Source organism: Pollachius pollachius, assembly GCF_949987615.1.
Source record: "Pollachius pollachius genome assembly, chromosome: 9".
Classification (NCBI taxonomy): domain Eukaryota; kingdom Metazoa; phylum Chordata; class Actinopteri; order Gadiformes; family Gadidae; genus Pollachius; species Pollachius pollachius.
In genome coordinates, this window is record NC_136942.1 from 19306296 (window position 1) to 19319441 (window position 13146).

Here is a 13146-nt window from a genome sequence, read left to right on the forward strand (position 1 = left end):
CAATGCACCTTTAAGTCTAACTTTAACTTAACTTAGCTTAAAAAACATGTGTGGTCTTCCAGTAGAATGTAATAAGAAAATGACATTGTCAAAACAAACCCAACCAAAAAAAAAAACGAGAAGAAAAATAGCTGGTTTCATTTTCCTTACAATAAGGTCATATGCACGCCCCCATACCAATTTCAATCGTGCAGGCTCATCTCGTTCTCGGCTTTACCTTTGACCCTTCTGCATCCTTTGTTAGCCAAAATGATTGGCCACGAGACCCTGTCGACCTCTTCTTGCACATATAACCTGCTAATGAAACGGGCATTACTTTTCTATTTTTATATAATGCTTACCAGCATTGGGCTTTGAAACAACACCATGCATATAAAAAAAACAATCGCACCAATGTGTGAGTTCAAATTCTGTACACTGTCCTTTCCTATTTCCAGTAGAAAGACAAGGGCAGATGGACTCCGTTCTCACTCAATCTCACTTTTTCCTATTGAACAACAAATCGACAGGAATTCTTTCATTTCAAGACATCGCTGGACCGTGGACGCTGAGTTTATGAAACCGCCCATCAGCACATCATAGAGCCACATCTATTTGTAACTATTGTGGTGGATTGCGTCGCGCATCAGAGCTGTGCAAAGGAATGCTGAGGAGCCGGGGTTCAGCTGCAGTAACACACCGGGTACCGTTGGACACCCCCAGCTCCGCTCCACTGAGGTGAACACTGACAGAGATACAACAATGAGAGAAGCATCTCACAGCTTCCACATGGCGTGATTTTTTCACAGGTAAGCTGCTCTTCGCCTTTTCTCTTCAATTTGATCTTAGTTTAGAAAAACAAAATAAGAGATGCGCCTCCTCATTACGAGCGGCAGCGTCTTTATTGTAGGCTATTTGTGAGCAAATAATTGTGCAAGAGCGAATATGATGGTAATTTCGGGGCAGGTACACCGACGACTCAGTATACAGACTGAAGGGGTAATTTGTATAGAGCTGAACGGAAAGTCACTCAGATTAAGGACATTCGGTTCATTTCTGCTTTTAAAAAATGATTCTTCTGATCGTGGCGTCGGGTAATACCGGGAGATTTACCTCATGCGGTTAGTCATTGAGTCAGTTAATGCAATCATATTTCTAATTGTTGTGGTATTAATATCACTCATTGTGTTTTCCACTGCCTTATAGTGTCTAGAGTGCATTGTGTCTAAATGATTGCTGCCTTAGGCTGCCTTGTAAAAGGAGAGAATATTAAGGAATACAAACAATAGAAACAGGTGGCATGCGCCACTCAGCATCTAGCCCGTATGCGTGTTGAATGATGAATGGCATGGAACTAAATGAGGGAATATAATCGATATAATTATAGCTATAGGATAGAGCCTTAGGACGTTCCCACTAAAAAAACACAGCCCATCCTGTCACTAATTGCGAATACTCTAAAACGCCCAGATTAACTGTGCGAGAAGTTGCCGCGGAGTCCCTGATGGAGAATCCCCAGACAGACGACACACTGGAAGTCATTCAGACGCACTCTATCCCGTAGCGAGCGCACGCCGTTCACCATGTTCCACCAAGCCGCCGAGGAGGCCAGCGGGAACGCCAGCTGCGAGGAGCAGCCCTCGCCCGTCCCCTCCTCCTCCGCCGCCTGCAACTTCAGCGCGGGCGGGGGAGGGGGGGACGCGCTCCTGCTGCCCACCTTCTCCACCGCCGCCAAGGCGCGGGTCGTCATCACCTTCACCCTGTGCGCCGTGTCCGCCGTGTGCAACCTGGCCGTGCTGTGGGCCGCCAGCCACGGCGGCCGCCGCAAGTCCCACGTCCGCATCCTGATCGTGAACCTGACGGCGGCCGACCTGCTGGTCACCTTCATCGTGATGCCCGTGGACGCGGCGTGGAACATCACCGTGCAGTGGCAGGCGGGAGACATGGCCTGCCGGGCGCTCATGTTCCTCAAGCTGGTGGCCATGTACTCGTGCGCCTTCGTCACCGTGGTGATCAGCCTGGACCGCCACTCGGCCATCCTCAACCCGCTTGGCATCAGCGAGGCCAAGAGGAGGAGTCAGATCATGCTGTCGGTGGCGTGGACCATGAGTGTGCTGCTCTCGCTCCCACAGGTAAGAGGAGTCGGGGTTTAAATGATGTGCTCTCTCTCTCTGGGTCTCGAGTGCACATGCACGTTATCTAATTACACGAGCACAGCCTGTGTGAACCACCTTGTTAGAAGATACATGATTGGAAAACATGTTGAGATGATTGTGATGAACAATTGATTTGTCATCAACAGATCCATCTGAACACAACAGCCTCGGAAACAATGCTGTAGAAATGTCTGTGTGACACGCGTCATAGGTGGCTTTTCTGGGCTCCTCTAGACAGAGGACGCAGGGTGGTGGGGTCGGAAGCCGGTTTCTTGTAGAAGTTTGCAGACAATGACTCATGACACCGCTGCTCCAATGTTGCCATGCAGGAGATCTATCTCTGGGTGTGTGTGGTGATGGCTGGTTTAAGCTGCGCACATTGATTTCTAAAAATGCAACAGGTAGGAAGGCCTCACCCGGCCCCAGAGACGAATCAGTCTGACTCAGACCAGGTGAGGCTACTGAAGCCACACACACTCCACAACTGCCGAGTGATACTGTGCCGTCAGTTAGGTTGATTTGGTCAACTGCATATGGATTATTTTCTCCTACCCATTTAAATACATATGTTAAGGGGAGGTACATTAGGTATGTGATTTCAAGTGTAAATCCAGCAGCTGCTTGGAATGAAGTAATTGGATTCTAGACTGCGGTGACATGGTCTATTTTCTATCTATTGACAACTTTTTTATCAATGTCTTGCACATGCTGGAGTGCACAATGGTACCCTTTTGTACGATATATCTTGGCGTAGCGGTGTCTCCCCTACACTGATCCAGCCCCTCTGCTGGATTATTAGCACCACTGCAATCAGCCATTCAAAAAACATCAATAAATTACTAGTTTAATTTATTTTATTTGATTAAAAACAAAACAGTACACTACATAAAATGTCTACGATGTGACTACGGCTGCAGGCCTTCAGCCCGTCTCCTGGCTGACACGGCCACTCTCACACTGCCAAACACACCACCTACTGTTATAATAGGCAGAGCTTTTATCAGTGCGCCGTATGCCACGGGTCGGTGTAGCTCAGAGTCGATCTATAGAGGTGGAGAGACGCTTTGTAGTGGGAGCCCTGTTTGGGCAACACGGGTCGGCTTCTTCAGAAACCTCCCCAACCATTTCCCCCACCTTTTGTGCTGTGTGTTTATATTTGGATTGATAAGGCCATTTTTGATGCTTGTCGCTGCTGTGATTCATGATCCACTGCCCCCGGGCACTGCTGCTTGGCACAGAATATCGAGTCTGCATTTAACTCCCCCCCCACACACACACACACACACACACACACACACAAACCCCGACTCCCTGGTCTATCCACAGGGGTCCCTTTGGGCCTGGCCCTTTCATTGGATGAGTCCCAATCCTCCCTGCAGGGGGTGAACATCCATGATCTTGGCCCGGGGCGTAAACGGTACCGGTACAGCAAGCAACAGGTGCATGTTGAAAATAGTGATGGATTGCTCAAGTCAATCCAGCTTAGGCAGCTGTTGGCTTGTTCATGATTGGTTCAATTGGGCTGGTACTTTTTGTTTGGCGGTGGCTTGTGACATCAATCTAACACTAGAGAGCCCGCATGGCGACATGCTGATTACCATCTAACAGACATCCAGCTGAAAAGTCATCGAGAGACGGCAATTAATCTGGCATCAGCCTTGAGCTCGCAAGGGAGAAAAGACAACAGCACAGGTCTGACATGTTCCCAGTAGATAGGAGGTGTTTGACACAAGTGAACAGGGGTGGTTCTCTCCTCAGTCTGCCTGTGGCTGGGTACTCCAGCCTAATTTTGTGGTTATCTAAAACCCTTTTGTGGCGAGGATTGTGCTTACAGGACAATAGACGATGATGATGGTGATTGTGAAGATGATGGTTATTAGAACACACAGCCTTGAATTTGTATAGTCTTGATCAACATGCAGCAAGCGAGACCTTTAAGGAGCAGACAAGATAATACTTATCTCTGCATGCATGGATCCATTGATTGGAATCAGACACACTCAGAAGACTAACTCCCATTTACTTCTACAGTGACACTTTTGTTATCGTATTTCAGGAGTCCTTATCAATTCACTACTATGCAGACTCTATTCTCTACCTATCATCTTTTGATCTTTGTGAGGATGGATCCTTCACATATTGGTTCATATTTGATATGGTTTTTTATGTATATCGAGCCGTGATGAGACCGCACTTGTGATGAGGGGCGAAACACAGAAACATGACATGGTTTCACACTCTGCACTTAAGTAAGCCCTTGTTTGATGTGATAGCCAATATATATATATGAGAGAGAGAGAGAGAGAGAGAGAGAGAGAGAGAGAGAGAGAGAGCCTTTGTCAGTCAATAAAAATGTTGATGGAATAAATCAAAAAATGGATACACTACACATTGTATTCCTGTCATTTTCTGACAAGCTTAAAAACGAACAAAGACATCTTGAGAATGTTACATTATATCATTTATGATTAAATATGACATTAAAAGTAAGCCAAGAGTATGAGTTCATGTTTGAAACAAGTTATGAATGAATAACTGCACAGAGGTGCACTTACCTCAATATATATCAGAGTTGCTCTGCATTCATGCTCCAGTTAGAGAATCACGGTCAGCTTGGCAGGTGCTGCTGGATGTACCTAGGTGCAGACTAAAGACAAAAGGTGACAGAGCCTTTGCTGAGGCTGCTCCCAATCTCTGGAACAGTCTTCCCCTGAGTCTGAGAACTGCCCAGTCTATTGACCAGTTAAAACGCTACTAAAGATTCACTTTTTTGCATTGGCCTTTGACACAAATTAAGCTTTTTTTTGTTTTGCTTTGTTGTTGTTGTTGTTGTTTTTGCTGTTGTTGTGTATTTTAGGACTATTTGTTGTTTTGCATTGTATTTTTGTACTGCACTTCGGTCAACTACTTGTTTTTAAATGTGCTATATAAATAACTTGACTTGACTTGACTTATGCTTTGTCAGATGAAATTGTTTATTTGTTGAAATTCTTTATTTGAGACATTCAAATCTGCACAAGACATGATGCAAACCCTTTATGTTTGTCACAATTGACGTAGCCTTTGGGAGAATTGTGCTGGATAATGGATGCACATTTGTATACAAGTATACAAAGTTATATAATGATATTTTGATCCTAATCCAACCCTCCTTATATCGACTCCTAACTGGTTGATTGACAAGATGGGAAGGGCCATCCTGAGCGTTTGGTCAACGTATCGAATGAATCTCGTTTATATCATAACAAAGCCATGCGTTGACCTGCCTCTGTTCATCGGTCTCTGTGCAGATGTTCATCTTCCACAACGTGACCATCACGGTCCCAGAGCGCTTCACCCAATGCACCACCCGTGGGAGCTTCGTGCAGCACTGGCAGGAGACTGTCTACAACCTGTTCACCTTCGTGTGTCTCTTCCTGCTGCCCCTGGTCATCATGATCTTCTGCTACGCCCGCATCCTGGTGGAGATCTCCAGCCGCATGGGAAGAGGCAGCCGTGAGTGATCATTAAATCCACACAAGACAGATCCGTGCATGTGTCGATGGGTCAGGGTGCAGGGGGAGCCTAGAGGTTATGGTGCTTGACTCCAAACCGAAGGGTTGTATAGAACCACAACATGTGCAAACCCTAACCCATATGTTTATATGTCCATAGTGATGTCTACAGGGATGGCCATAGTGATGTCCAAAGGGGTGTCAATAGGGATGTCTATAGTGATGGAGGGATGTCCACACGGATGTCCAGAGGGATGTCTATGACCTGAACTAGATGCCCCAACGCCTACCGGCCCCTAATTCCCCCCATCTTAATTCACTGTCAGTCGATTTGGATTAAAGCATAAATGCCTATGAAGCAGATGGTGGAAAATCCGACACACATTTTCCTTTGAATCCGGCGTGAGCAGATTTAAATCAGTGTTTTTTCCGCTGTGTTCCAGGGCTCTCTCGAGAGGTCCACCTCCGCCGCTCGCACAACAACATCCCAAAAGCCCGCATGAGGACCTTGAAGATGAGCATCGTCATCGTCACGTCCTTCATCGTTTGCTGGACCCCCTACTACCTGCTGGGCCTGTGGTACTGGCTGTTCCCCGAGGACATGGAGGAGACCGTGTCCCACTCGTTGACGCACATGCTGTTCATTTTCGGCTTGTTCAACGCCTGCCTGGACCCCATTACGTACGGCCTCTTTACCATCCACTTCCACCACGGCCTCAAGAGGCATCACTTGAACGCCGCCGCCGCCGCCACGGCGACCGCCTCGGCGACCGCCTCGGCCGACCACAACAACCGGTTGCTCTCCAGGGCTCTGCACTTGCGCCAGCTCCCCGCTCACAGGCCGGCCGCGGGCCCCGGCGGCGACTGCGAGCAGAGGGGCCAGCGGGAGGAGACCTGCCACAGCGTTAAGAGCAGCTTTGTGTCCGTTAGCAACGGGAGCCAGGACGATGCCCAGAGGTCCGGCCCCATCAGCCAGGTGTAACGAGTTAGGATAACGTTCCTGAATCACTGCCACAAGGAGCGCCGGAATGTGTGCAAAAGAGATTGGTTTAGTTGTAAGGACTTTGAAATACTTGACTATTAAAAAATAATAAAGTGATGTAATGTTTTATTTTCAGAGGAGGCTTGCTGATGCAGAGGAAGATACAATATGATGTGATATGTTCCGGTAGAATGTACAATTATGTGGTGTGCTTTTGTGGTTTGCTTTGTGTGAAACAGTTTGAGCGCATTTATATTGTTTTGTTCTACTATAAATACTAAAATACATATGAAGCACAACCATCCTAGTCGATATAAGGCAATGTTATATTGTGCAATTATCTTTAACTGTTCCAATTATTTTGCGTAATGTTACTTATGAACTTATTGTTAAATTGTTTTAAATTGTTGAATGTGTGAAAAGCAATTCATATTTGCTGTACTTTTTGCTGCTCTAATGATGAGGTGTGAACTACAAAAAATATATAATTTCAGGACAAATTGTACTTGGAATATACTAAGACCTTAATAGGCACACACCCCTTCTTCTGTTCTCTTGAAATAAACAATAGCATATTATATGTGGATAATTGCATGCCATCGATGTGTGCAAATGCAGCACATGGAGTTGTACACATTTGTATCGATATTTTTATATGATATCTATGATGCAAAACCATACGTTTTCTTCCCAGTGTGGGAAAATAAAACCTAAACATCAATCACGCTTGCTCTTTTAACCACATGTTAGATCTTTGAGGAAAAGAGGATTGTGAAGAATGGCGGTCATAGAATTCAGCTGTTCCATCAGGTGAGTGGGAGCAGCCTGGTGAACACAACTGACAACCATAATAACCTGCAGGTCACTTTAACATCAAGACTACAGATGGGATTTTAATGAGAAATAATACAATCACCTATTTAATATGTCCAATGTTGATGTGTGGGTGGGGGGTTGTTGGGCCGTAAGACAAAATAAGGGCCATTTGATGCCAATACCAACCCCTCAGTTGCTCTGTTGATCAATTGCTTTAAGAACAAACATTTGGCAGGAGGAGGATGAGAACAGGATGATGGTAAATACATTGTTGATCCACTCCTCAAGTGTAGCAGGGGGATAGAGACAGATGGTTGGCAGGTAGGGGGATCAATAACAGGATGAAGGTGAAACACAACATCCACTAAAACTGGGGGTCTGAGAAACGGACCCAGCAGGGAGCAGGAAAACCGCACCGAAACATCAACAACCATCATCCTATCAACCATATATCCTATACACCTCACTCTATGTGAAACATACAAACAACTGAGCACTCCTGCATCCCCACATTATTCAAGTCCAAGAGGAATAAACAAGCAGAGTGGGGGATGCGATAGCAGCATCCGCCTTCGGTCTGCTGGTCTCTGCTGTAGGTCTACTGGTCTCTGCTGTAGGTCTGCCTGCCTCTGCTGTAGGTCTGCTGGTCTCTGCTGTCTGCTGGTGTCTGCTGTCTGCTGGTCTCTGCTGTAGGTCTGCTGGTCTCTGCTGTAGGTCTGCCTGCCTCTGCTGTAGGTCTGCTGGTCTCTGCTGTCTGCTGGTGTCTGCTGTCTGCTGGTCTCTGCTGTAGGTCTGCTGGTCTCTGCTGTCTGCTGGTCTCTGCTGTCGGTCTACTGGTCTCTGCTGTCTGCTGGTCTCTGCTGTCGGTCTGCTGGTCTCTGCTGTCTGCTGGTCTCTGCTGTAGGTCTGCTAGTCTCTGCTGTCTGCTGGTCTCTGCTGTAGGTCTGCTGGTCTCTGCTGTCGGTCTGCTGGTCTCTGCTGTAGGTCTGCTGGTCTCTGCTGTCGGTCTGCTGGTCTCTGCTGTCTGCTGGTCTCTTCTGTCGGTCTGCTGGTCACTGCTGTTGGTCTGCTGGTCTCTGCTGTAGGTTTGCTGGTCACTGCTGTAGGTCTGCTGGTCTCTGCTGTAGGTATGCTGGTCACTGCTGTTGGTCTGCTGGTCTCTGCTGTAGGTCTGCTGGTCTCTGCTGTAGGTCTGCTAGTCTCTTCTGTCGGTCTTCTGGTCTCTTCTGTCTGCTGGTCTCTGCTGTCGGCCTGCTGGGGAGCTCCTACTCCCTGACGCTTCGTCCTTGTTGGCAACCAATAAGCAATGAGGGGTGGGATCCCAAGCTGACACGGAAGATGGGGGGGCGGGGGGGGACTAGTGTAGAGGGAGAAGGTGTCAAGGCCCCTGAAGCACTTTCTTCCAGACTGGTGGCTCTCTCCCGATCGATGACAGCTGGTGCACAGCCGTTCGGTCCTGAGGTGCGGGACTCACCCTGGTAGTCAGCAACATCTGGACCAGAACCCCAGTCTCTGCTGGGCCTGGGCTGGCCCCTGGGCTTGGCCCCTGGGCTGGCTCCTGGCCCTGCGTCATCTCTCGTCCCCGTTTCCCCATGCCTTCACGTTGTGTCTATCGGACTGGCTCCTGCTCCAGTATTGTCGATGGCTTTTCTGACTCTTTCACCTCTGTGCCGATGGTTTCGCTGATATCTCGCCGTACGTCTGGTGCCTTGTCCTTCACTACACCCTGTACACCACTACTTGAAATTCTTCCGCCCGCTTCAAGCTTTTTCTGCTGTTTGCTGTTTGTTATGTAGTTGCTATTACTCTCAGGACATCTTCAAACAGTTGCATTGTATTTGGCAGACCCTTAGACTGAGGCCAGTGCATCACTTTAACAGTGGAACGCTCTTCTACTTTGTCTTCTTCCAGGCTGTCAGAGAAAACAAGTCTCACTTTCTGTGTATGACTGCTTGTTCATTTTCTTTCCATTAGGGCGGGGGTTGAAATTGGATTGGTCTGCGCTGAGGGAAAGGAGAATACACCTGTCATGCCTTTGTCAACACAAAAGAAGGGGCATTTGATGCTAATACCAACCCCTCAGTTGCTCCACTGATCAATTGCTTTAAGACAACCCCCTTTAACCAAAGGGGGTTGGAAACAGAGGTCTGGCAGGCAGGAGGATGAGAACAGGATGAAGCTGAATACCATTACATTGTTTCATCAACTCCTCAAGAGCAGTGGGGGATAGAGACAGATGGGTGGCAGGGAGGGGGATTAATAACAGGATGAAGGTGAAACATATTTATCAACTAATCCATCTAGGGGTTAGAGAAAAGTATCCGGCAGGGGGGGGGGGGAACAACATGAGGCAAAGCCATATCTAACTGTTTAACAATTAAAACAATCCTCAACCCCGAGAGGCTGACCATGACATCACACTTTTCAATTGACTGCCATGAATACAGCGAAGGCAGCTGGGTTGGCTTGATAGCTCCATGTGGAAATGGTTGTTTTTTCATTGTCATGTCTCTATGTGCACTCACTGAGGCAACTGTGCCATGAATAATTATTGATTTTTATTGTCGCAAATTCAAACCAAACTATTGCAAACAGGATTTTTCTAGTAAGTATCCATGGAATGCAGCAGATTTGTACTCTGCTGAAGCATTATAAAAACTATTCAAACGATGTTCTGATTACACCGAGGCCGGCGAGCCCTGAAACAGATCAGTGAAACAGTCAGATGGCTGATGGCTCCAGCTGGTGATTCATGGGGAAATAATCATTAGCGACCTGGAGCAGCGATGGGGCATCGCATATAGATCAGATAGCAGTTCATTATTCCATGTTCGCAGAAACATTGAACATCAACTATTTCCAAACCACATCAGAAACCAAGTCCTGAAAGACAAGATCTCAGCTGTTGGAGGTACCCTGCAGAATAATACAAAGCGGGATCTCAACTTTCGTAATGAAAACACAGCTGCAGCTACAACAAGACAATATATCAGCTGTGATATGAGAGCACAGTTGATATATCAAAGGTTTCCTTTTTATTTTTCCTTTATATATTTTTTTGCCTTTTTTTGCTCTGGCTCATACGAACATCCCACTTCAAGTTTGTTTCAATCAAATCTTTTGAGTTTGTTCATTCGATCCTCTCACGTTTTGGTTCAGGTTATGATAAGGTAATGAGAACAACAAATTAAAAAACACCTGGAAATAACAGAAAGTGAGTTATTTTATTCAAAAGTGCGAATAAAGTCTGCGCAAGGCTCTTTGGAAAAAATCTACAAAATAGTACAACATAATAGGCTATAATAACATCTCATGGTGGAAGAAGAGGAAAAGGACACATTTAATCAATTATAAACCCATTTTCAACTCTTCCACAGTACTAAGAACAATAAGGAATATATTTGTTATGATGTCCTGTAACTTTTCTCCTTACTCAAAATGTACCAAGACTTCTTCTGGCTGAGAAACGCGCCCTGTCTCATGACAAAGTGTCGTCTGGATCTAGACCATATTATTTAGACTGGGGAAAGATAGTAGGACAGAGGTAGAAACCACTGCTCAATATATTCATAAAGCCTTGAGGAATGACACACTAGGATATAATAAAATGCAGGAATGGGAAGAAGGTTATATAAAGTAATCCTAACCAGGAACAGGATGTGGAGTCCCATCCAAGCCACACAGCTGAACAGAGATGGACCTCTGCTCTCCTTGTACGATTACATATCCTCTGGAGTGGGATGATTTCAGACTCACATGGAATTAAAGCCAAATTGTGAGGTGTAATACAGGGAGTGTGTCCCAGCTGACTGGCATCAGGCCATGGTTCGACTATCTGTTGGATGGAGGCCCTTCAATACAGTCTAAATTGAATCTTTCATTAACTGAACTAAATATACCTCAGATATAAAGCCGTTACTGAGTTTGAATCTCTAATAGATATCATATAACAAACATGGTATCTTTGATTAAACAATCTTGATGACAGCAGTTGCTGATTTAAAAAACACTTTTGTCTCATCAACAGAGGTGTCATTTTGAAAGGTGATCTGGAAAGGTGTGTTTGTCTTAAATACAAGTTTTTGATATGTATTTTTTCCGTTGTGTGGTTCTCAAAATGCTTGGGGAATTGTATTGGGGAATTGTGGATATGAAAAGATTAGCGCTATGCTGTTAAGAGTGTTGTTGGCGGGTTGCCCAGGCGTTAGCCTCTGGGAGGCTCAGGGGGGATGAGGCACTACGTTAACTCCTGCACAACACAGCCCCTGGCCAGACGCCTCCCAGCTGAACAACACATTGAAATGGACCGAGACATCAATACCCACGCGGATACCAGCGAGGCGTTTAGAGAGGTCATATTCCCTGCAGACCAGAATAAACTTTCTCCGAAGTCTGATAAGTAAATTAGTGAATAATAAGTGGAATGGGTTCTTGCTCCTGTCATGTTTTATATGAACACCTGACTGCTCTGCCAGTCCAAAAAGCAGCCGGCCCAAAGCTAATGTGACGATGGCAACACGTCCACCACGACAGCCACATGCCACAAGAAGCCTTTTCCTCCATGCAGTGACCTTGCTCAGCGAATCGCATTCAGAAAGCCCAGACACCTCTGTCCCAGTGTAACATGCAGGGGGTTTCCACCAGTACTCTACCTTCAACTCTTACTCTATCCTGGTATAAACTAAAATCTACAGATATAAACTCAAATATAAACTTAATCCAGACCGCCATTCCTCTGCGGTGTCGTGAGGCATATTTCTCAATGTTTTTTCCCTAAAATAAATGAAACGTGTGGTTTCAAAAGGAGGCGTTGAAACCAGCAGGAAAGCATGTCTTACCCTGAGAGGCGTGTTGTTCTAAAGCCTTGGGTTGTTAGCAGTGATAACACACTGCACAGTGTCAACTAAGAAACACTTGGCTTTTGGGGCCGCTGTTTGCTTCAGGCGGCTATTTCAACTGCTCATAATTTATTCTGAAAAATGTATTCTCAATCTTCCTCTGTATTCCCATTGGGCACAGGCTCATAACGTTTTCCAACATTCCATTCGAGTATGACTGTTTTGTGACACTCTTTTTATTGTTTGGTGATTGACAAAAATAAATGAATTGAGCCATTGAGGAAACTGCCCAAACATTTTTCATTATTCATGGTCGGGGGAGTTTTTGAATTTGCTCGAAGTTGTCCGCTGAACTTGTCACTCAATATTGATTTATACCGGTCAGCTGACAGACTGACAGCTTGTGTGATTACTTCTGTGGCTGCCAGCACCTGGATAATTAGTTTTGGTTTAATTCTCTCTTCAGGAATATGGAAATGTGAGAGATGAATTAAATGAGCCGTTGGAAAGATATGCACAGGATTGATATGCTTTTTGTTGTTCGGTGTTAGTGAAACAAAGCAATTAACAACTCAAAAGTTTGCAAACAAATGAAAAAGTATTGCTCTCAAACTTCAAGCAATGCAGCTTTTAAGTTTGAGTTGTTCAAAAAAACAGCAAGAAGAAGATGAGCATATGACCAGCTTTACTTGTGTGTCCCATCAGATTTTAGTCTCAAACTATTGATATTTCTCTAGGATGTAGCTCTCTTTGAAACATTGTACATGGTAAAGTACAGATTTATAATTCATCTGAAAGCAATCCCATGCAGTAGTCACATCGATGCCAACAGCATGAGCTGTGGTTCAAAGGTGTCTTTAGAATACTCTCTGGTGGATCTC

The 13146-nt window shown here is 45.7% G+C and overlaps 1 protein-coding gene across 1 annotated transcript; it reads left to right on the top strand.

Moving 5' to 3' along the window:
• Positions 1-1562: 1562 nt before the first annotated feature.
• Positions 1563-6611, top strand: gnrhr4 (gonadotropin releasing hormone receptor 4; the record flags this gene model as incomplete). The annotated part of the gene is made up of 3 exons (XM_079743868.1): positions 1563-2111; positions 5426-5630; positions 6073-6611. The coding sequence occupies 3 exons, from the start codon at positions 1563-1565 to the stop codon at positions 6609-6611; spliced, it is 1293 nt and encodes a 430-aa protein (XP_079599994.1).
• Between the last annotated feature and the right edge of the window lie 6535 nt (positions 6612-13146).